Source organism: Megascapheus bottae, chromosome 6, assembly GCF_031878675.1.
Source record: "Megascapheus bottae isolate mThoBot1 chromosome 6, mThoBot2.hap1, whole genome shotgun sequence".
NCBI classification, from domain to species: domain Eukaryota; kingdom Metazoa; phylum Chordata; class Mammalia; order Rodentia; family Geomyidae; genus Megascapheus; species Megascapheus bottae.
This window is the reverse complement of record NC_143514.1, coordinates 19,645,083-19,670,212: the sequence shown is the minus strand read 5'-3', so window position 1 is coordinate 19,670,212 and position 25,130 is coordinate 19,645,083. Positions and strand designations below refer to the sequence as shown.

At 46.7% G+C, this 25,130-nt stretch overlaps 2 protein-coding genes across 4 annotated transcripts in view; both read right to left on the bottom strand.

Annotated features, from left to right (window-relative positions):
• Positions 1 to 18,333, bottom strand: part of Slc6a17 (solute carrier family 6 member 17) — a 47,869-nt gene extending 29,536 nt beyond the window's left edge. The window contains exons 1-2 of one of the 3 annotated variants that reach the window (XM_090334384.1): positions 17,933 to 18,333; positions 864 to 1,239 (exon numbers count right to left, since the gene is read on the bottom strand). In XM_090334384.1, coding sequence (XP_090190510.1) covers positions 864 to 1,152 — 289 coding nt within the window. In that variant the 5' untranslated portion in view covers positions 1,153 to 1,239; positions 17,933 to 18,333. Of the gene's footprint in view, positions 1 to 863; positions 1,240 to 3,943; positions 4,179 to 17,932 lie in introns of those variants that run through there. The other 2 variants (XM_090334386.1, XM_090334385.1) reach the window with 2 other exon arrangements.
• Positions 18,334 to 18,377: 44 nt separating this feature from the next.
• Ubl4b (ubiquitin like 4B) overlaps positions 18,378 to 25,130 on the bottom strand; it is a 38,331-nt gene continuing 31,578 nt past the window's right edge. Inside the window, exon 3 of the mRNA XM_090333960.1 lies at positions 18,378 to 18,427. Coding sequence (XP_090190086.1) covers positions 18,378 to 18,427 — 50 coding nt within the window. The remainder of the gene's footprint in view (positions 18,428 to 25,130) is intronic.

The following is a 25,130-nucleotide window of genomic DNA, read 5'->3' as shown; positions in this document are numbered from 1 at the left end:
GAGGTTTCTTTTTTCATTTTCAGTAAGTTATCCCATGGTTTCAAAGCAGGCTGCTTTGGGAAAATTCTAATACCAGTGTGTGTGTGTGTGTGTGTGTGTGTGTGTGTGTGTGTGTGTGTGTGTGTGTGTGTGTGTGTGTGTGTGTGTGTGTGTGTGTGTGTGTGTGTGTGTGTGTGTGTGTGTGTGTGTGTGTGTGTGTGTGTTATTGACATGTACTCCAAAGCAGAACATGTCCTCCCTACTGGGAGGCAGTGAGTGTGGAATGAAGTACCTGAGCTGGGAGCAGGCTCTCCAGTTCATCCTAACTCTGTCTTTAGCTGAAACTTGGGTCACCAAGTAAGTTAACCATGACCTTGAGTAAGTCATTGAACAAATCTGTGCCTAGATTTTGCACTAAAGGGGGACCATGATAACTCATTCCATATGAAGTTGGTTTTGGTTGCTCCGAGGTGTTCAGCTATCAGAAGTTTCAGATACTCAAAGCTGTTACTCTTTAAGTGCTTACAACAGTCCTTGGCCCCTAGTAAGCATCTGATAATAATGGCCAACAGTTGCTCTTTTCTCTAATATCTGGTGGTAAAAGTAAAGCTCATTAAATCCTTCTTGCTATCCTGTAGGGAGAAAATCACGATGATTCTCAATTTACAGAAACACAGAGAAGTTGAGCAGCTTGTACTAGATGTCAGGGGTGACCAGTCAGCTTGGGATCAGCACCCAGGCAGTCTGGGGCCTGAGCCCTTGGATCTCAGCTGACTCCCCTATCTGCAAGGGCTCTGGTTGTTCCTTCAGCAAACAGGTTCTCCTTGCCCCCCTCAGCCTGGATCATTTTCAGAGAACTCTAGTGTAACATGGCTTCCTCTTACCTCCTCCATTTTTCTGGCACAGGTAGGGGAATCTCCAGATGTTACCAAGGCCCACAGAGAAGCCAATCTGGGCCAGGATGTACTGAAGCTTGCTATTCCAGGCTGGCCGGTCCTCTGCATCCAGCTCCTCCTCCACTGCCCCCTTCTGTTTAGCACCTGTCTCTCCAGCCACATTCAGGACGCTCTGCTTATAATCCACAGGCTCCTCCAGGGCCAGCAGGTCCGCCACCGACTCGGTGACATGCTCATTGCTGTGCTCTCGCTGGGTCACTTTGCTGTTCTTCGGCATGGGTGCCACCGGGGCTGTGCAGCCCTGCTCCCCAGCACACAGAGAAGGTGGGGCTCTGCTGCCGTTAGCTTCTTCTCATCCAGGGACCTGTGCAACCAGGTGATCAGGAGAATATTAGCTAACCTTACCAACGCAGGGCCATGGGGAGACTAAATTGAACAGAACCCAAATCAAGTCCCCAACACTCCCTTAAGGCTGGTCAGGAGTCTCAGATGTGCTTTCTGTCCCCAATAGAGGCCCTGCAGAGGAGCTCAAGGCCTACACCACATATGTCCAGGGATCTTATCTGAGCACTATAAGCAAGATCCCAAACAGGCAGCTCCAGACACCAAAACCCAAACAGGGTTGTCCATCCAACATGGCTTTCTTTCATACTGCAGTGTTCAAGCTCTTTAGAGGTCCTCTCCATCTTCTCTTTGCAGAGTAGCCATGACTGTGGCTGAAAGCCATAGCGCTTGTATTCTAGTTAGCTAAAACTACCTGGTTGGACCCTGGGAAGCCAGACTCTGCCTTCTCAGGGGTCTTTCTAGTCAAACTGCAGCCTCTGGAGGCTGTCATGTCATGTCATGTTTCAATACATATGTTGACAATGTCATGTTTGAGAATTATTTATTTGAACATAGTTCTCTGCTTATTGTTTCCTTATTGTGAGAGCTTTCAAATCCCTTCATTGGAGTTTTTTTAATACAGAGTATATTATTATTATCTACAGTTATTATCTTCAATCTCACTGTATCTTACAACCCACTGAGCAACCTGTTCCCATCCCTAACTTCCCCTACTCTCCCACGTGTCTGGTCCAAACCGTTCTACTCTCAACTTCTAAGAGAGGAAACTTTTAGATTCACATGTGAATGAGATTGCTACAGGACACCATTTTTCTGGGCCTAGCTTATTAGGCAATATAGTGATGTCTAGTTTCCTATCTGTTGTCACAATACCACAACTTCATTCTCTTTTTTTTTAATAGCTGAACAATGTGCTATATTCTTTAAATAGAAATTCTTCGTGCTAATTCAATGGAATCAAATGATCAAACATGCACACACACAAAAGTCGTGGGTGCAGTGATGTATGCCTATAATCCCAACTACATGGGAAGCAGATGTAGGAGGAAGTCTAAGGCCAGCCTGGTCAAAAGCAGGAGATACTATCTGAGAACAAGTTAAAAGCAAGACTGAGGCACCCTGATTTCAATCCCTTTTCCCTTCACTCCCCTGACTCTCAGGCCCCTCTGACCTACAGAATCATTTCCTGCATCTTTACAGGATCCCTGGATAAGTCAAAAGGACATCAGAATGTATCCTTCCCACCAAGAAAAGCTCTAGGGGAGCCTCTGATACAGCTACCACAGCCTCTTCATTTCCCAGGGCAGGAGTGGCTAAGCAAGCTCAGCTAAGGATTCTGGCACCAAAGACCTAGAAGTGTCTGCTCCTTGCCAACAATTCCCAGGTCATTGCTCAGCAGTGACATTATCTGAGGGCCACTGCAGCCAAGAGCTGGTTGTCCATCCTTCATCGACATTTTTACAGCAGATAATGTCTGAGCAACACGGTCGGGGGAGGCAGAACCCTCCCCTGCTACTGCCAGTCCTCATTTATCTTTTCTGATTTTTCTTAAAGAAACAAAGCACCAAGAAAACAAGTCCTTTGAAGAACCTGAAAATTCTGTTACGTTTCAAAGCGCCTCCTCATTAAGGGGAGGATTGAGGATTTAAAATTAAACACCCTCCCTCAACCCCGCCTGCCTGTAGTTACCCTGCATCTTTCTAGGGATGTAAATTAGCTAACTCTGCAATTACTTTATTAAGAGAATGAGCTGTCTCTGGCAGCTGGGCTCAGTTTGTTCTTCTTAAAAAATATAACACCTGAACAGCACAGGCCAAGTTGCTGTGCAGCCAATGGGTCCAAGGTCACTCTTTCTACTGAGCTTGACCCAGACCTTCTGACTCATTCTAACAAGCATCTGGCCTTTGAGAGGACCTGACTGTTACACATATGTTAAAGCTGCAAGGCCCCTAGATGGGTACCCATGCCCATATCAGTATATGGGAGCCACTAGCCTTCTCCAGACCAGGCCAGGGACCACCCAAGCAGGTGACACCTCTCTCCCTTCCTCATTCAAGGACAGCAGTCAAACTAGGTAATAGTGGCTCATGCCTATAATCCTAGTTACTCAGGAGCCTGAAATTTGAGGATCATGGTTTGATTTGAAGCCAGCCCCAGCAAAAATTCCCATGACTCTTTTTTCCAATTAACCACCAAAAAAGCTAGAAATGGTTCAAGTGGTAAAGAACTATATTTGAGCAATAAAGCTCAGGGGCAGTGCCCAGGCCCTGAGTCAAGCACCAAGACCTACGCGCGCGCGCGCGCGCGCGCGCGCACACACACACACACACACACACACACACACACACACACACACACACACACACACGGGCAGCAGTGAATCTTTTGCAACTACCCCTTCCCACCCAAGAACAAGATTCCAGGGCCAGCTGGATATGGTAGTGCATGCTTATAATCCCAGCACTCAGAAGGGTGAGGTAGGAAATCAGGAGTTTGAGGGCAGCCTGGGCCTGTCTCCAAAAAAAATAGCAAGACCCTGACTCAAAAAAATTGATAATTTTTTTAAAGGACCCCAGTGTATTGGGTCTTTGGAAGAACTGGACAGCCTGCCTAAAAGACTTTAGAATTCCCCAGAAGGACTTCTCTGTTGGGACCCCAACATGAGTCAGTGGCTCAGCATCACATTGTGTCCTGCAGGGCACCAAGGGTGCTTTAGCCTTTACCTTTACCTGGGAGGCTGCTGAACTGCCTCGATACAAAAATAAAGGAGTTATGTAATGGAGAGGTCTGTGTTGTGGCTTGGTTGTCAGGATGAGTCCTCCAATCCCAGCAGGTCCCTGACCCCATAGATCTCAAATAGGGAAAAGAGCAATGGCAGCTTGTCTAGGTAATTCACACTGAGAGCTTTTACTAAAGACTAGGGCCGAGGAGAACGACTGAGGTCTCTCTAAGGACTATAGGCACTGTGTTGGGAGGGAAGGGGAGGCTGGACTCAGAGATTCTCTAGAGCTATTGTGTTCACAATGGGATTGGATCATAATAGTCTGTGATGCATTAGGTCTGATTTACTGATCATCAAATCACAAATGGGGTAAGCCAGGAAGAAATCCCACCAGTCTACAGAATCCATCTTGAAAGTAACCAATTAGAACACATTTCTCCCCAAATAGATTATAGTTCAACAACAATAGATTATTGGTCACCAACTTGAGAAAAAGCTAGGATTATGTGTGTGTGTGTATGTGTGTGTCTGTTGATACGGAGGCTTGAACTCAAGGCCTGGATGCTGTCTCTTAGCTTTTAAGCTTAAGGTTGGTGCTCTACCATTTGAAACACAGCTCCACTTCTGACTTTTTGCTGGTTAATTGAAGAGTCTCATAGACTTTCCTGCCCTGGCTGCCTTTGAACCTTGACCCTCAGATCTCAGCCTCCTGAGCAGCTAGTATTACAAGGGTGAACCCCGGCTCCTAGCCTAGGACGGATTTTTTTTTTTTTGCCAGTCCTGGGCTTGGGCTCAGGGCCTGAGCACTGTCCTTGGTCTTTCTCAAGGCTAGAGCTCTACCACTTGAGCCTCAGCACCACTTCCAGCTTTTTGCTACGTATGTGGGGTACCGAGGAATTGAACCCGGGTCTTCGTGCATGCTAGGCAAGCACTCTACCACTAGGCCAAACTCCCGCCCCCCCTAGGATGGATTTTTAAAGCAACATTTTTTTTAGAATGGTATATTGGTGAAAGTATTTTTTATTAAAGAATTTATTAACATTGATTTTTTTACATCATAGTTCAACTGACGTAATTAACAAACAAGTATTCAAGAAGGGAATCTCTGGCACTTAGATTTTAGAACATAATTAAAATTAGGCTGAGGGTTTGTATGTCATAGATACATATTAATCTATGTGATAAAACATTATGTCTATAGAGTCATAGATTTTTATGTCTATGTAGTTGTGTTTATATTTCCAATACCATGTCCATAGCATTGGATACTCAAATATTGAGTCCTCGCTCTTGTACTGTTTGGATCTAATAGCCACATATTAAGGATACCATGCACCTTTGTTCCTTTGGTCTTGACTTGTCTTGCTCAACATGATTCGTAAAGCAATATTTTTTTTAAGATGGACTCACAGACAAAACTACTGCACATCTTGTGAGAACTCAGGATAGACCACCTACAGCAGCAGCCTGGAAAACTACAAGGCCATGTGCTGTGTGGCATAAGCTTCTTCTTCTCCCCCAATGTCAATGACAGCATGTAGGTATCTTGCATGCTGCATGCTTATAGGACCAGGGCCAGGAGCTCCTGTGCACACAGCTCTGCAGGATGCAAACAGTTGATATGAACCTGAAAACTGAAGGGCTGGGCTATACCACATCTGGAGAGCTCTGGGCTCAGTGATTATGGTGTCAGCAGAGTCAGATTCTGAATGACGTAAAATCTGAGTGATCCTAAGAATTGCCCAACTCAAACATTTTCATTTGATATATGTGGAAACTGAGGAAGACACACACAGAGAGAGAGAGAGAGAGAGAGAGAGAGAGAGAGAGAGAGAGAGAGAGAGAGAGAGAGAGAGAGAGAGAGAGAGAGAGCGAGCGCTACTCCAGTCCCTCTTAAGACCTTAGCCAGAATATCATCCAGAGTCTCATTCACTGAGTGGCCCAGCAGAGTCAGGGTATATAAGGAGAAGGCAGTGTGTGGGAGGAGTGTATGGAAAGGCTATAAGGTTACGCCTGGGTTAGTAAGCAATTCATTCACTTACTCACCTGATGTGCATTTTCTGAATGTCCCCTATATACAGGATCTGTTCTAAGGGACAGTGAGTAAAATAGGCCGTGTGCCTCATCTCCAGAAGTTCACTTAAATGTGAACAGAATGGAGACAGACACAAACACAGAGAGACACAGAGACAGAGGGGTGAGAGGAGAGGGTGAGAAGTGTGGTAGGGAGAGTGTTCTGGTAGCTCTTAGAGTGAAGGGGCCAGCCACTGGAGGCCTTGGCCACATTCTAGCTATATGGCTCAATTTAACAACAGTCCCTTCTCCCAGGAAGGCTGCTAGGAGCCAGTAAGCTGCTGGGAGAGAAGAACCTGGCTCAGACCTCCCCGTATACAAAGGACCCAAGTGGTAGCTGCTATGGCCTGGAGACCTAGAATTATTTACCAATATACCAAATATGTACATTTTCAAATTTCTATTCTGTCAAATCCCTTCTTTCTCATCATGGAGTTCAAAGTGGGATGGAGGTAGGCAGGAGGAAGAATGTTGGCTCACCTTAAAAATGTCTATCTTCAGCCGGGAGTTTGGCCTAGTGGTAGAGTGCTTTCCTAGCATGCATGAAGACCTGAGTTCAATTCCTCAGTACCATATACATAGAAAAAGCCAGAAGTGGTGTGGTGGATCAAGTGGTAGAGTGCTAGCCTTTAGAAAACCCAAGAACAGTACTCAGGCCCTGAGTTCAATACCCAGGTCGGGCAAAAAAAAAAAAATGTCTATCTTGCCAAGCACTGGTGGCTTGCTCCAATAATCCTAGCTACTCGGGAGTCTGGGATCTGCGGATCATGTTTTGAAGCCAGCCTTAGAAAGAAAGCCTGAGACTCTTATCTCCAATTAACCATCAAAAAGCCAGAAGTAGAAGTATGGCTCAAGTGGTAGAACTCCAGCCACGAGTGACAAAAAGCTAAGGGATAGCACCCACTCCAAGTTCAAGCCTAATAGTGGCACATACATCTCACATCACACAGGTCTGCTTGTGCGCTCTATCATCCTATAGGTTGAATGGGCCTTGTAAAGTGCAGGTGGTAGCAAGGAATAAGCTGAAATAACCCTCCTGCTCCCCGTTCCTCAAGCCACGCTTCTGTGTGGACTCCACAAGCTAGTGAAAGACCAGCTTTTGGACCAGGACTGGAAATCCAAACTCTATTCTGCCAGTGATCACTAGGACAAAAATCAGGACCAGATAAGGACCTGGAAGGGGAGATTCCTCTCTGCCTTGCCTCAGAATCCTTAGAGCCAACTGTGATCCAGGCATCAACCAACTGTACAAACTTGTATGCCTGCCTTAACTGCCCTGTGCCTCAGTTTCCCCATGTGTAAATGGGTGGATCTGAGTGACTTCCAAGGCCCCTTTCAGCTGCAGTATATATCCAGTTTATGGCTGCGACCCTCTCCTGGCACTAGGTGCAGCAAGCAGGCTTTGTAGGCAGTCTTTCCTGCCACCCTGTCAGCTGAGAGGCTGCTGGGGCACCACCAAGGGAGGTGTTGACAGCCATCTCAGCCGTACTCTAATTATCCCCCGGTAGTAGCTGGGGTGCGTTGTAAAGTTGCTTTCACAAGCCGTGTGTCAGACGATGAAGCTACATGGTACTTTCTGAAAGGAATGCCTCGATTGCTTTAAAACACAATGGCGAGAGGGGCTCAAGTGCTGAGCAAGTCTGGGTGCCATCTTGTCACTTAGCAACCCAGGCGGCTCACAGCTCAGAATAGCTCATGGGAGAGAATCAGGACTGAGCGGTGAACTGTGAATCTTCCTTAAAATGAGAGGGGGAAAAAAATAGAACGACTAGGAGAAAGACAGGTAAAAATATCTCCGGCCAGAGTGCTGACAGCTCTACAACAATTTTTCAGACACAGCATCAAAAAATTAGCTTAGGAGGGAGAGGTGGCTGCTCTCACCTTGAGATGAGGACATGCCTGGATTCCCTAACTCTTAGCTTCTGGAGATGAAGGAGCCATTCTGAAATGTTGAAGCCAACCCCTCTGAGCACCCACCTCTGTTTCTGGGGTGTCTTGTGCCCGGAAGATTGTATCGGATCATTGGAAGAACAAACTCCCCAGAGGAGCTGAGTGGAAAAGCTACCATCTTCAGGAAAGCAAGGCATCATTATAGACTCCACAGCAGCCATCTCTGAGGTGTACTCAACTCTACTACCCCTGGGTCTGCAGCTCTGGGAACAGCACTGTAATCTGACCATCAGAAAGAGAAACTTTTGTACTGTGGTTTAAAGGTCCAGTTCAAGAAAATTTGGAAGTTTCCAGTGCTAGTGACTCATGCCTATTATCCTAGCGACTTAGGAAACTGAGATCTGAGCGTCTTCATTCAAAGCCCCACTCCTAGAGCTTGAACTGAGGGTCTGAGCACTGTCCTTGAACTTTCTCAAGGCTAACACTCGACCTTTGAGCCACATCACCACTTCAGGCAGCATGCACGCTAGGCAAGCATTCTACCGCTAGGCTATACTCCTAGTCCCCCTTGTGACTTTTATCTCCAATGAACCACCTAAAAAATCCAGATGTGGATGTGGAGGTGTGGCTCAGCTGGTAGGTGCTACCCTTGCACAAGAGAGCTAAGGGGACAGCACCCAGACCCAGAGTTCAAGCCCCAGTGCTAGAACAAAACAACAATGCTTAAACCCCAACTGACATCTTCCTGTGTGACACGGGAGGCAGATGAGAAAAGTGAGCCAGCTGAACAGAGAGCCTCCGGGACCACCAGAACCCTGCATGTCTTGGCTGGGGCTCTAGTTAGCCATGGACAGCTCTCCATGCATTTGGGGAGGGTCCCAGCCTCTAGAAACCAGAGTTCTGTTCCTTACTAATTCCCTTTTCACAGGCTTGCTGAGTTTACATTGTGTTCTCCCACTTCATTTCTCAGTTTACTAGGACAAGAACAAATTCTGTATAGTTCTATTATATGTGCTCAATAAACAAGATATGCATAAAATGAATGAATTCCTATTTTTTTAAAAAAAAGCTAATGCATTTAAACACCTCAAAGTATCTACATTCTAAGATATTTTCCAACTTGTAATTTGTCCTATTTTGTGATGTAATATTTGGTTTTTATATGCCTGTGTGTGTGCCTATACTGGAGCTTGAGCTTAGGGCTCATGCCAGAGCATGGCTTTTTTTCCATTCAAGGCTAGTACTCTACCACTTGAGCTACACTGCCATTTCTGACTTTTTAGTAAGTCGACAAGTGTCTCATAGACTTTTCTGCTTGGGCTGGCTTCAAACTGTGATCCTCAGATCTCAGCCTCCTGAGTAGTTAGGATTATAGGCACGAGCCACTGGCATCTGGCTTGTAATTGTCTAGTCCTTAGAATATGTCCTAAAGATCAGTCAAGAGATAGTTTAAAAGCTAAAGTTCACCAAGAAAGAAGCTTGGCTATCATTCAGTGGCTTCCTGCCTCTTTTAAAGAAGTCTATATTTGTATTCTGCCTTGCTTACCTTATAGATAGGATCCATCTTTTTCTCAGAGAAATGAACTGGGTGGGCACAACCAAGCTCAGGGCATGCCAGGGGACTGGGGGGACAGTTCCCAACAACAAATCAGTCCAACGAGCCAATAGAACCTTCTGCAGCCTCCTCTCATCTTCCTGTCCTGTTGCCCAGTATGTTCTCTGCAGTGGGTATTTTTTTCATAGTCAGGAGGAAAAAGCAGCAGGAAAAGGGGCAGATGGTCCAGAAGGGGAGGAACTGGCACTGGAAAACATGGGTGTGGCCAGTGCAAACAAGAGCCTTTGCTTCCATGTCGCTATCTCATTAGAGAAAAAAAATGCATGCTCAGTACGTCAGCCAAGGTCGCACAGTGCCCCCACCCCCATGCATTCAATCTTGTGCTAGAATGAAGTGTTGATGCTCTGCTGGGAACTTCCAAGGGCAGAGTAGCATGTAGCTATGATCATCATAACAACACGATGTAGCAATGATCATGACAACAGCACACAGGACATACCGGATGAACAGCACTTCCTGCAGCAGCCTCTCTGCTCAGAGACTGACTGACACAATCTTCTTCAACCTCTCTAATAATTAGAATGGGAAAGTAAGTTCCACTGTTATTCCCACCTTGCGAATGAGGAAATGGAGACTCCAAGGAAGTGATCCATTGCCTACATTTCACTGAACTCAAGATCTATGATGCTGGTACTTTTGTTGAATTTACCCTTTAGGTAGGATCAGTGGAAGGTTCTCACTTGAGTAACATCACCCCTACCTCAGACTATTTGGCATTTGCTATGGCCATTGATGTTACATTATATCCTTGTTTTCAGATGCAATGTACAGAAGCATGTATTTTCAAATCCATCTAACGAGGTAACCAGTCCCTGAGCACAAAGTCAATACCAAGGCCCCGAATCTGCACTGACATGGCCTACCTCTGGATCCTGGTGTTATTGTAGAAAGATCTCATGGCATTTAGAGCTAAGAAAACCTCAAATTGAGGCGCCCTGCTCTGTCACTTACCAGCAGTGAACAGTAAGTTTGGAAAAGAATGTAAACTCTCAGTTTCAGTTTTTTAGAGCTGGCAAGTCCAAAACCCATTAGTGTAAGTCCTCTTCAGATGACACAATGGGGGGACTGGGCTAAACCAGGCACATCTATCCATGGTCCCACAATTTCCTGCGACTGATGAAGATCAATCACATAGAAGCCCAAAGACTCAGCAGGCTGACAGGAAAGGCAAGTGCTTAGTACTCAAAATGTTCTCGCTGTCCTTTTGAGCTGGAAGCAGAATGGAGCCCAGAGTTATGTAAATCAGAGGCACTGCTAGAATAGGGCATTTCAAACATTCCCCTTCCCTCTGCTCCTTCCTTCCTTTCCTTCAACATATATATTCAGCCCTTTTTTTTTGCCAGTCCTGTGGCTTGAACTCAGGGCCTGAACATTGTCCTTGGGCTTTCCTCAAAGCTAGTGCTTTACCACGTGAGCCTCAGCACCACTTCCAGTTTTTCTATGCATGTGGTACCAAGGAATTGAACCTGGGTCTTCATGCATGCTAGGCAAGCATTCTACCACAGCCAAACTCCCAGCTGTCTGTCTGGCCAGACAGACCCAGAGCACATAGTCCCAGACCCTGTTCTGGGACAGCAGAAAGCAGAATAACCTATTCCTATCCCATAGGTTCATATTCTCGTGCAGAGGGGAAAATAAATATGATATATATATATATACATATATATATAACAGAGATTGAAGGGATGTAGTAGGGCATGAGTGTGAGGAGGCAGAGAGGAGTTAAGAAAGCACCTGCAAGGGCTAGGGGTGTAGCTCATTAGCAGAGTGTTTTCCTAGCATTCTGGGTTAAGTCATTAGTACAGTAAGAAAAGAAAGATAATAAGATGACAGAATTATTTGAGCAGAGTGAGACAACGAGCCATGTTGGGAATGCATTTGAAGAAAAGAAGGTGAAAGAGAAAGTGCAAAGGCCCTAGGGCAGGTCGTGCATACTTGATGAGTGCCAGGAACAGAAAAGGCATGATGTTTTGGATTTTGAAGAGAGGCAGAAATGGATGAAGGGCATCCTAAGTTTCAGATAGTAGGGGAGCCAAGAGAGTCATTAAAAGAAAAGAGAGAAAAAACTAAAAATCAGATGTGAAAACATCTAAAGATCTAATGCCTTTCTGCATGTAAAAAGGGCCAAAGATGGTGACAGATGGAGCCTCAAAGCATCTGCCCAGATCCTCTGACCTGGATTTTCTTAAAGCCACTATTCTTTTTTCATTTCATCCCAAAGAGTCACAGAAAGGACCAAGGGTGTCCAATTACCTGAATTACTAATGGGCTTCTGAAGAGCACTTAATGCAATTGTGACTGAGAACCCCATCATTACAGTCCCCACATGATGTCTCTTTCCTGAGGACCAAATGGAGCTGTGACACTTCCGCTGCAGCACTCAACATAGCTTTGCAGGGGACTGGGCAGGACAGCCCTTCTCCTGGGAGCAAGTCACTACAAACACCCACTGCAAGTTACATACCCTCCTAACCACCTGAGGTAAAATGTAATCTTCATGTTAGGGGTAAAGAAGCCTAGCCTAAGAGACCCTAATGTCTGTGTACAAGAAGGCACAGACATGATGTGTAAGAAGAGAGATTCTAATTGTTACCTGTGGTTTTCCCTTTTTTCTTCCTTTTGTGTATGGGGGGGGCTTAAACTCAGGGTCTTGCACTCTCCCTTGGCTTTTTCTCTCAAGGCTGGCACTTGACCATTTGAGCCACGCCTCTACTTCCCTATATTTTTCTGGTTAACTGGAGATAAGTCTCTCAGATTCGTTTGCTCAGACTAGCTCCATAACATGATCCTCAGATCTCAGCCTTCTGGGTAGCTAAGATTACAGGCATGAACTTTTGGCATTCAGCCCTATATTCTTTCTTCAATCTTTTATATATCTTAATGCTCACAGAAAATAGTCTGGCATGTTTAAGTAAGTGGAGGAGGCTGCACTACTACACCAGCTATTCCTAGGGATGCAGGCATCATAGTTTCTGGACTATAGGCTACCCTTTCCATACTGGTGGCAATGTGTCTCACCTAACAAGTCAGCGGTAGAACAAGCCCATCTACACTACCACTTCCCCATGATCAAGTTTCCTCCATTAGCTGGGTCTTTTTCTGAGAGAAACAATCTAATGTCACATAGAGCACTGGTCAAACAGATTGCTTCTGGCTATTCTAAGCAGTCTCCAAGTTATTATGAGCAGCTGATCATTTGGGTACTGGGGCAGGACCACGGACAGCACTGATCAGCCATTCTGGGAGTCAGCCCGCTGGCTACTCAGCACAGGAGCATCTGCCCACCTTTCCCAAGGCAGCTTCCTGTCCTGCAAACAGTTTAAGTGGGGTTTAACAACCACAGGCTTCCAAGAGTCGTATAAATAGAAGCTAGATATCAGTAGCTCAGGTCTGTAATTGTAGCTACTCAGGAAGCTGAGATCTGAGGATCCAGCCCAGGCAGAAAAAAGTCTGTGAAACTTTTTCCTCCAATCAATTAGCAAAAAGCCAGAAAGGGGTGGGGATTGGGGGAGAAAGGTGGCTCAGGTGATTGAGCACTAGCTTTGAATGAAAAAGACAAGGAATGGTGCCAGTGCTCTGAGTTCAAATACCAAAAAAAGTTTTAGGGAAAAAAAAAATGCAACCAGCAGCAGTTGGGGGTGTGAACCAATGAATTCTATTCGTAAACATAAAGAATGAGCAGAATCCAGCAGATGCTGCAATTAACTCAGCAATTAGAAATGATGGGATAGAGCACTAGGCTACTGTCTTCAGATGAACTGGTAGAGGGGCCCTGGGAGGCAGCATGGCAGCTGGGAGGGACAGGTGCAGATGCTGAGATGAGCCCAAGGTGAGGATCCAGAGCATTTCCTCCCTGGCTCTTGATGGATCCTACTGCCACTCTACAAGAGCCAATGAACAGCAGGACTTTAAGCCTCAACTCCCAGGTTAGGGACTATGGCCACATAAGACTCACTCTACCCAGACTTATTCTCTGAGACTGAGCATGAGAATCATTTAGTACAGTTATTCACGCTGCATCTGAGCTTATGTTCTCACGTGTGAGTTTTCTGTACACAATGAATATCTAATTATGCCTTTTAAAATAACTACATTTGCTCATAGATGAATGCCTCAATAAAACAATTTGCTCATGAGAGGAAAAGTGAATTACCAATGTATTGGATTTCCACAAAATGGCAGCTCCTGAAGCAAGGGTTTCTGGGAACTCCTTTTTGTCCTCTTGGGGTAGGGGAGTATTCATTCTTCTATTCCAGTTACTCTCACAAGAACTTCTCCACTGAGATCTCAGTTGGTTTAGAAGTAGCAGGCGGGTTAGGATTACATGGGGCATGGGGTCACTTCCTCTAGGGATTAAGTGATTGACAGAAGGAATAGACAGACAGCAGGAAGAATCAGATGTCACATTTCCCGGAACAGTGGCTCCCTATGGCTGGGGAAATCAGTTCTCCATGGGGGCAGGATCAGGAAGCAGGCAGCACCCATCTGAGCAGCCCCACCAGTAGCGCTGTAAATAACCTTGGTAACTATGTTAGCAGTTTTTCTCTAGGGTCTGGGGCTTCATCAGAAACTGCTGCAGATTGCTGGCACATTGTCCAGCAGAGAAACCTGACACATCTAAGCTCCTATCAGTGCCCGGCTGTCCCTGATTCTGCAGACACAGATATCCTCAGGCACCATCCAACTTGCTCTGACCCTTCTCTTCCTGCTTCAGTCAACAACTCCTAACTGGGCAAACTTGAAGGGAATGAAGTCGAGGGTGGTAAATGTCAGGAAGAAAAAGACAAAAACTGGACAATAGAGCATCAAGACAGGGCCTGGGATCTCTGGCTGGATCCTGATCCACATGGAACCAAATAGCACATTCCCCAAACATTGAAAGTTTGATTCTGTTCCTTCTCTATCCATTTTCCATTACTGGAGGCCTACTTCCCCTTTCTCGGGACACCAGCCTGAAAAACAACCTAGACGTTTAGCCAAGTTCATTCTATAAAAGCCTAGATTGTTGGCAAACATTTTCTAAGAACGTATTATGGAAATACATCACACCACATAGTGAAGATCATGAAGTTTGGAATCTGACAGAACAGAGTACTGATTCTCAAGTTGCTACTCTCTTACCTGTGTGACCATGAGCAAATTATTTAACCTCTCTGAACCTCAAATTCTATATGGATTACAGTATCTGTCCTCTGGGATTGTAGTGAAGATTAAACAAGACGGTCTGTGAATAAAGCACTTAGAAGCTCACTAAAGCCTCAATAAAAAGTTGGATATTTTTATTGTATGCTAAGCATGACATAAGCCCCTCTAACCCAGAACTGCATTCACTTCTGTTACAAGTATACACAAAAGACATTGCCCTTAGAGCACTGTACAACTGGACTTCTGACCTCTGGCAGCTTAGGATACTGGTCAGGGAAGACTGGTGTAGAGTTGTGATGTCAGGGTGTGGTTTTATTGTTGTGGTTGCCATCCTGGTGTTCCAGATGTTTGGAATTGAGAATTTCTTGAAATCCAGCCTGAAAGCGAGTGATAACTCAGTCCTTGTCTAAGAGAAAAACTCTGATCCACTTTCCCTTAAATGCTGCTGATGCTTATCTTAGCAGTTTTAAAGGGCTAAATGATGAACTGTCGTGCAGCAGCAAAGCTAGATGGGAGAGGAGTATGGTAGGAGGAGGGGCAGATACACGGAAGAGAGGTGCTGCTCTAGAATCCTCTCACCTCTCTCTCTACCACCTCTGAAATGTACTCCCAGATGCAATGCGGAGGGCATTCACTCTAGAGTGAATGTGACCACACACACACACACACACACACACACACACACACACACTTCCAGTAGCAGTCTGGCCTCATCCTTGCTGCATTTAGGGATATTCTTATTTCTTTCATTCTTGGGGTACACACACTTGAGTTCAGCCCCAAGACTAGACACATAACAAGACACTCAGGAACTTTCAGGGAAGTAAAAGGCCCACTCAATTCTTCCCTTTCCTCTCCAGGAAAGGCCAGCCCTGCCTTTCCTGAACATTTCTCTTATAACTGTCAACTCTGTTATGGATAGGATGGGGGGGGAGGGCAAAACCTGTTCAAAGAGAAAAGATTCTGAAATCTACCCAGCAGGTTCCACAGCTTTGGACAGGCCATAGTCACAAATAATTCCAAAGATTCAAGGTCTTTGCAGGTGGCTGTGGGCAACCCCACCCCAACAATAGTCCTGCTCCTGCTTAGCCTTCCCCAACCAGAGTCTCAAGAGGAGGCTCAAGCAAATTAATCACATGGGAACTTTCATTGGCTCCTACAACCCCTTTTATAGTCTGAAGCAGGGCATAAAAAGTGTCTTTGGTTAAGACACTTTGGTTAAGAGAAGAAATGGGGGGAGGGGTCTATTATCTAGTGGCACCTGTTACATTCTCAACACTAGACCTAAAATAAGCCTGAGGAAATGGTATCCTCACCTTACAACCAAGAAGCTCCAGAAGTGTTATAAGTTGCCTGAGGGCACCCTGCTGTCACGTGGCAGAGCACTAGGCCTAGGAGTGACCACTCTCTAGATTGCCCTTCAATACTACCCCAACCCCCACCATCTGGTTCTGCTCACCTTCCCTATGAAGTCAGAGCTCCCAGGCTCGTCAACAGCAGACACACAGTCTAAGCTCTACTCTGAAGACTCTTGACCACCTCTGATTAGTAACCCTAAACCCTTCAGGCTCTGGCCATTCCTGTTCACAAGGCCTGCTAAAGAACTCCGTTGAACTCACAAACAGCTGACACACGACTCTGCATGTGACTCAGGCTGAACAAACTCCAATCAGAGCTGGTGGGCACGATTTGCCTCCTGCACTGAGTCACCCTGAACTGCAGAGAGTCACTGAAATTCAACCACCTACTTAGCCACAGCTGATCCATTAGAGAAAAGGCCAGCAGAGGAGTTAGAGCTTCTGACAGTCCCGGGGATGGGCTGTGCCCAAGGACAACCTGGTATGACCTCAAAGTCCTTCCCAGCCAGAAGATGGACCCACCTGGATAATGTAAGCACAGGGCCAAGCACAAGAAACCCCACTGGACTTTCCACACACTCTGACCTTCTCCAGATGTCAGAACGCCCAGTGCAGCTTTAGTGAGACATGCAAGTTCTGCTTGAATTTTTATAAAGCCATTACAGGATCTTCTCACTTCTTCAAAGTCACAATAACAAGGCCAAGGTCTTTAAAAGAATTTTCCTTCTCTTCATCCTCTTCATTGCTCCAACCCAACCCCCACATCTGCCTCTCATGCCCAAATGAACTGTCCTCTAAAGAGTGCTCTGATTAGAAATTACTTAATCCAAATAGGCCATTATATATGATCTATAGGCCACAGATCACCTAGACATACATATATATGATACCGATCCTCAATATAGATATGTGCTTATATATATGAGTGATTAACATCATATAGAATATGTAAACACACATACCTGTATCTACATGGAAAGATATTTAGAGAGACAGCATGTGAGTGACAAAGAAATGAATCAAATGTAAGAAAAAAAAACAGTCGACTGCCACTCGACCCTGTAAGGTGAGTGGCCTCAAAACTTTGGAACTTGGACCCTTGATGGGGCAGTTTAGGCCTTGAAAGGAAGCATCCGGCTTCCTTAGCAGGCAGCCGCGCCCCTCGGGGAGCTGGCACCCCGCCCCTCCCCCTCCGGGCACCGTCAGCGTGGCTTTCGAGCTCAGTGCGCACAGGTATGAATATAAATGTGGCGGCGGCCTCTCTCCCCAGCGGTGGCCCTTGTGGAGCACACTGCACCCGAGCAAGTCCCCGATCTCTTCGCAAATGGACTTCCCTAAAGAGAGAAGGAGCTCTGCCCTATCTCTGAATTGGAGAGGGACCTGCCTCCGGACTGGAAATAAAATATTCATATCGGGCTTGGGCGATCTGTTTCTCTTGCCAATGTTACTGTCAAGGTCATGGGCCTGAGGCCGAGTGTGTGGGGCTGGGGTCCCTGACCGGCACTGGGGGCTCCCCGTGGAACTGCGCCCTGGGCGCACGTTTCCAAGCAGCGGGAGCCAGGAGGGGCGGGAGGGCCTCCTCCCCAGTCCTCCGCGGGCGTTGCCTCTGCAGCTCTGCCCGTTACCTCCGGAGTTCTGGGACCCTTCTGAGCCCCAGAGGCCGAAGTCCATATCCAGCCAGTGCGTGAGCTGCTCCGCACTCTGGATGTGCCTAACTGGCACAACCCCACAGCTCGGTCGCCAAGCAACCGGGAGAGGAGCGGCGGAAGGAGCCCCGCGCCGTGCAGGATCGGGCTGGTACCGGGGGAGCGCGGCCTCGCACCTCGTCCTTAGGCCTCCCTGGCCGGGCGGCACAGAGTTGCTGTGGCTGGCCCAGCGAAGCCAAAGCGAGGCATGGCTAGCGACTCACCTGTCCCGTGTGGGCCGTCGCGCGGACTCGGCCCTGAACTCCAGCCGAGTAGTTGTGATCCCCGACGGGCGGCGGGCGCACAGTCCCTCGCAGGGCAGTCGGAGAGTAGCGGTGAGCGGCCCTGGCCGGGGCTGGGGGACCCCGGAGCTGCGCGCTGGCGCACGCGACTCCGATCGCCGCCTTCCTCCCCGGTCCGCCAGTCCCAGTCCTGCGCCCGCCCGCCTCGAGCTCCGGGGCTCTGGGGAAATGGCCTGGAGGCCCGGGTTTCACGGCGGAGCGCGCGCGGAGACGCGAAGGCTGGGGCCGAGTGCCACCTCCCTGCGCCCGGGCCGCGCCGGCTCTGCGGAGCGGAACGGAACGGAGCTGGGCGGAGCGCGGGCACACACGGTTCCCTCGCTTTCCGAAAGGCCACCCTGGCGGCGGGGCGCCGTGACGCAGGCTTGACTCACACGCGGGCCCGCGTCAGTGCGAGGCTCTCGGGCCGCGAGCGAGGCTCTGATGGCACACGCAGGCGGAGGGCACGATTGGGAGGGAGGGGGTAGCTAGGACGCAGCCGCTTGGAGGCCCTGGTCAGGGGACCTGTCCCCTCAGGCTCTCATCAGGGCTTCTGTCTTCCGAAGGAAATTGGGTCCCCGTAGCCAAAGACCTCCTGAGCCCCAGGCCTCTCTTTACAGGCCCCCTTCTTTCAATCCTCCTTCAGGAACTCAATCTCTTCCAGAGAGATTGCTGGACCCTTCCACCTCCATGCCTGAGTTGCCTCGGCTTGCTTTCCTTGGGCTGCCTTTTTACACGGCTGACCTTCCTTCACTGTACCCTGCAAGGCCACCCCGGGTCTACCTCAGCTCTTCAGTGCATCCTTGTCTGTGGGTTGGTACTGTGTGACGGGGGCTGCAGAAGCTGATGAGAAATCAGAAGAGAGGACAAGCCCTCTGGGAGAGATAGAAAGGGTTGCCCAGGTAGTCACAAAGAACCAGAAAGGCTGAAGAGCAGACAAGTAAAACGTCGAGGACAGCTCTGACTGAGCTCTGAGCAGGTGCTGTCCTCAAAGGACAAGGAGACAGAAGTTGGGGAAGGGCAGCCCTTGTGGAGTGGACCCAGTGTCCCAGGCATAGACACAAGAGAATGCAAAAGATGTGCCTGGGAACCATGGCTGGAGGGGGGGGGGGGGGCAGTTGGGCTCCTGCACAGAGAGGCAGACACTGCTCTGCCTCCAGCTGAGACAGCTGTTTGGGAGGAGTGGAGTGAATTCTCTGCACCGAGGTGAGGAATGGAGGATGTAATGGTCTCAGTTATGCCAGAGAAAGGCCACAGACTGTCTCTGAGAACTGGTCAGGATCTGAGGTTTCATTCTTACCAACCACCAAGTTAGCCTGCCACACAGATGTTGGAAGAACACATGAGTTCCCAGGGCCAGAGTCACAGGACTCTGTGAGAGTCACTGCTCCTCAGACACAGGAGGCATTATACAATTCACATTCAAAACCCTTTCTCTTAATTCCCAAGTTTTAGTCCAGGGACACTGGACTAGAATCCTGGTGATAGTCATACACACCAAGGAACTTCAAGCTTAGAAAATCCCACTCATTTCTAATGGTCTGCAAAGCAAATCTGCCTATCATTTGACCCAGGTAAAATCTTTCTTATACAGACAGCAGACAAAACTGCCTCCACTGGAAGGAGATACTATCTCTGTCATTTCCTAAGCAGTTTGCCACAACTTGAGGCAAAAAAAAAAAAAAAGCCTGTGCCTGTGCCTAATGAGAGGGTTGAGGATACTGGATATCCAGTGACATGTATTTCTCACTAGACATTTCCTTCAGGCAACAAAGATCTAGTAAGCCTAGGGTTTAGACAGTGCTGTATCCCTGAGGATATGGAAGAACTCAAGATAGATTGTGACCCTGGCCTTTATGAAGTTTGTATTCTGGTGGACCTAACCCAGAGATGCAGAGCCAGGGACAGGTGCAAGGAAGGAAGGAACAAGGGATGCAGGAGATGTGACAGAAGTGACCAATTGCTGTTCACATGGTGTGGAGAGGACAGACAGCCTCCTCAGATAAAGTCAGTTTTAAGGCAAGGGAGCTTGCAGGTGGTATGGTTCTGGGTAGGGAAAGTACTCTGGAATCTAGCAAACTGACATTTTCATGTGGACTGTCCTTACCTGGAGATAGTGTATAAGTTATATAACCCATCTGAGACTCAGTCTCCACTCCTGTAAAATGAATGAGTATTTTTAAAAACCCAGTATTGCATGTGATTAATAAATAATTATTAGTACTAATAGTAGTATTCGTGACCAAAACAGGGAATCTAGCAAGAGGAATCTAGCGTTTGGGGAAAAGGTAAGGAGAGCATGAATTTGAGACATAAAGTAGGAAGGTGATAAGCAAATATCCTTACCTCTCTAGCTTCCCATCCTGTCCCTCCACCAAAAGTCTAAATCTTTTTTTTTTGTTTTTTTGCCAATCCTGGACCTTGAACTCAGGACCTGCGCACTATCCTTGGGCTTTCTCAAGGCTAGAGCTCTACCATTCAAGCCACAGCACCACTTCTGGCTTTTTTCTATGTATGTGGTACCAAGGCACCAAACTTGCACGAAAGTGTATGCTAGGCAAGCATTCTACTTCTAGGTCAAACTCCTGGCCCCAGAAGTCTCAACCTTGAATGAATACAATATCTAGTTTCCATGAATAAAGTTCTCTAGAGAAAACTAGTATGAATCAGCCTTCATGGTCACCAACTTCCTGTGGGGTCTTTATGCCTTCCTGTGACTCTCTAGTCAACTTACTTCCTCTCTGCTATCAAGAAAACTCCAGCCTTCTCTACAATCCTTAAGCTTTCTTCTTACAACCCCACTACACTCTCCTGGCCTTCCACTGAGAATTACGCCAGCCCCCATCTGCGCGCGCATGAGCACCTTGCTCTCTCCTTCTTCCCCCTGAGACTGCAGGGGAGAGTTTCTTCTCCACTTCCCACCTAGCATGTGGACCCCAAGGCCCATAGTGCCTTAAAATCTCAATCAATGTCAGCTCTTCCAAGCTCTCCTGGCTCCTAAGACTTTCTACAATTCACTTTCTACTAGATCCTTCTCTGTAGTTGTTTAAGCATCTTCAAAGGCTTAAAAAGTCATCAGGCTCTTCCCTTCACACTCTTATTTCTCCCCAAACTCTCTGTCACTTTTTGCTCACCCTAATTTCACTCTTCAGTCCACTCTGCTCCAAGATGGCTCTCAACAATACCTCTGTGTCACTCTAACCCCATGGGACATTTTCCATTCCTCATCTTGCTGAGCTCTCTGTAATGAATGTCTTGGATACTTTTCTATCCTTCCAATACTCTCTTCTTTCCTTTTCCAGGAGACATTACTCCTGATCTCCTCCTGCCCTCTGGCGTGTCCTCAGTTTCCCCTACTAATCTTTACATGCTGACTTTCAATCCTGACTCTACATAATTTGGCTGTATGGATGCATTTACATGTCCATCTCCATCCCACGTGGTCTGCTGAGCTCCACATACTCAGCTTCTCTCTGTACCTGTCCATTTGGGTCACTCAAAGCACAAGCTCGATGTTCAAAGACCTACCCTGAAAAACCTCATCAAGCTTGCAGCATTTTATCCACACTTTAAGCCTGTGTGGGTAAAACAAGGTCCTTGTCTCCAGCCGCGTCTGTCACTCTCTTCCCATGGCGTTCTTGCTGCCCACTCACTTCAGCAGCCTCCTCTCAGCAGTTCCCACTTTCTCCCACACCTTCCTGGCTTGGGCTTCAGCCCATATGCCCTATCTGCCAGGAACTCATTTTGTCCTCTCTTCCTTTCCTCTCACTTCCTGTCTACTCACCTCCATTGAAGAAAAATTAGATCAACTGCGGAGAAGGATTAGATCAACTTCCTCTCTTCCTTTTCTCTCACTTCCTGTCTATTCACTTCCATTGGTCTCCTGACCGTGGAGAAGAATTAGGTCAACTTCCCACATGGTCAACTTCCCACGTGGACATCTTCCCACCCCTACCCTTTGTGAATGCATGCAAAGGACACATTTTTCACCAGAGACCATGTCTATCCTCAGTACCTGGTATATACAACAATGAATATTTTCTGAAAGAACAGTTAATGTGTTTAGAAAGGTGCATACAGAGTGAGGGAAAGGGTGACGTTGTCCAAAAAGAAAGGTACTCCCCTGACTTATGAAACTGCAACTTTTATAACTAAAATATTTTGGGAAATGAAATGTGGCCAGAAAACCAGCAAAGTAGGATAGGGATAGATTCAGAAGCCATGACCACTTAGGAAGTAGGGAAAGGTGACAGGCTGAACAGGAAATGTGAAGAAGACTGGGTGCTGGTGGCTCACACCTGTAATACTAGATACTCAAGAGACTGAGATCTGGGGATCACAGTTCAAATCCAGCCCAGGCAAACAAATCCAAGAGACTCTAATCTCCAACTAACCAACAAAACGCTGGAAGTAGAGCTATGGCTCAAGTGGTAGAGCTCCAGCCTTGAGTGAAAAGGTTTAATGAGAGCTTGAGGTAGGCCCTGAGCTCAAGCCTCGATACGCTCTACAGAAACTTGGTGGGAAGTGCTTACCTCTAAAGGATAGGGCAGGAGGGGACAGCATAAAATATGGAAAGGAGGAATCATAGGTGAGAGGCTAATGTGTCACAGAAGAAAGTTTCAAGAGACACAGATAGTCCACAGGATCAAGATCTGTAAGGAAGTAAGATAGTGGAGGCTAAGGGACAGTGTCTAGGCCCTGAATCCAAGCCCTCCCTAGTCCTGGCCCAAAATAATTGAAATGAATAAAAATAAATAAATGAATAAAGAAGACATGTTCTCTTACCTGTCTTTCTTAACTTTCTACCTGCTTTCCTAAGGAGACACTGAAGTGATTCTCCCGTTTCTCTCTCTATAAAACCTGAGGGCTAGGCATTAGTCAGTGGCTCCCATTGGTAATCCTAGCTACTCCCAGAGGCTGAGGTCTGAGGGCTGGTTCAAAGCAGCCCAAGCAGAAAAAGTCTGTGAGACTCTAAATCTCCAGTTAACCAGCAAAAATCTGGACATGTGGCTCAAGTGGCAGAGTGCCATCCTTGAATGAAAAAGCCAAGGGAGAAACTGAAGCCATAAGTTCAAGCCTCAGTGCTCACATAACAAACAAGAGAGCTCCAAACTCCCAGGTTAAAGAGTAAGATGTAGGAGGAAGTGGTAGCCATGACTTTTCTCAGGACACATGGAACATCCCAAGTTGTAGTGAGCCAACATTGCCTTTGCATTTTTGAGAGTTTCTGTTTGTATGTGTATATGTGATTTGGGAGCTAAACCCAAGGCCTTGAGCTTATCAGGCAAGCTCTTTACTAGATGAGCCATGCCTTTGTTTCTAAGTAGCATAAATACACAAATGCTGAAATATAATCTTCCCTTTATTCTGAATGTCACAATTACTTGATTTCCCCCAGTGTGGATATTCTAAAACATGGAGTCCAAATTCCTTGACAATGGTTCCTTCAAGAAGTTAAATCTATATCACTTACCTTTCACTCTTGGTTCTGTGGCTGATTATGAGAGATCATCCTATTACACCTGTGTTTCTACATAGGCCACAAAACAATGGTAGCTTCCATTGTCTCTTTCCTGAGATCTTCCTTTAGAACCTAACCTCTTTCTGAGAGAAGCCCCAGGCAGACTGTTGAGAGATTGCATGAGAAAAAGTGAGACTCCTAACCCCAACCCTAACTGATTTCCCGACCTCCAGCCATCTCCATGGTCTGGATCCCCTCAGTACCCACTTGCTACGAACCTGAGAGCCCCTTCTCTTCCCACTTAGACACTAAATGGAGTGCCTGTAGAAATGACCATAATAGCCGGGCACAGTGGCTCATGCCTGTAATCCTAACTACTCAGGAGGCTGAGATCTGAGGATAGAGGTTCAAAGCCAGCCAGAGCACTAAAGTCCATGAGACTCTTATCTTCAATCAACCACTAGGAAACCAGAAGTGGGGCTGTGGCTCTAGGGGTAGGGTGGTAGCCTTGTGCTGAACAGCTCAGGGCCAGCACCCAGGCCCAGAATTTAAGCCCTGTTACCAACAAAAAAATAAATAAAGAGAGGAGAGAGAGAGAAAAGAAATGACCATAATAATTGTCCCCCTTTCATAGGATGCTGAGATGTCCATGGATTTTCCCATGTACCACATTCGTTACAGCTGTTGGCACATAGTAAGGCCCCAATACATGTGAAAGGCTGCTTCTGTGGAGGTGAAGAAGATCAAGGTGAAGATGAAGATGATGTTACAGTGAAGAGTGGGGTCTAGGATCTGGAGAAAAAGGCACTTCAGACCAGAGCTTTTCTTTTTCTTTTTGTCAAAGTACTGGGGCTTAAAACTCAGGGCCAGGGTGCTATTCGTTAGTGATTTTTGCTCAAGACTGGAACTTTATCACTTGAGCTACACCTCTGGATATAAAAGAAGATAAATGTTTCTCAAATCAGTGGAAAGGGATTTTGTTAGCCTCAAAGAGTTTCTGTTTCAGTCAAGCCTTACTCTATGATACTGCTTAGAAAAAGTATAAAAATTAACTATCTCTGCCTCTGTATTTTTAATCTCTGTCTTTGTATAATTCCTAGTTACATTATTATTGATATGAAAAAAAACCAAATTTGTTACTTATTAAAAGTTTTTTTTTTCCTTTAAACTAAGTAGCAATGGGACATGGCAGGTAAAATGGTGTTAGGTTTCTGTCACCATAACAAATACCTGGAATAAGCAACTTTAAAGACAATTTCTTTTTGACTTAGTATGGGAGGTTGGGTTTCAGTTTGCCTGATTACTTTGGGCTGGTGCAGCAAATGAAGAAGAATTGAGGAGAAAGACAATGAGGGAGGGGTGAGAGGCCCGGGAGGAATAGAAAGGGGCTTCTTAATTACTTCCTGCCACCTCTACCTCAGCTTCCTCCATGACTCACACAAACTTCTGAATGGCTTTGTTCCTCATCTCCTTAGCAACGGGCAAGGACATTGTGCCTGGTGATGACAAAGATGAATGGATATGGTTCTTCACAGGAGCAAGAAGTACCACACAAATATATGTCAGCCTGTTTTGCCCAAACTCTGAAAGCAGTCTTTCCTTCTTGGAATTTAGTGGCAAAGAACATGGCCTCTGAACAAGTGACTCTACAGAACCCTCTGAAGCAGTGACAGGGTCTACCAA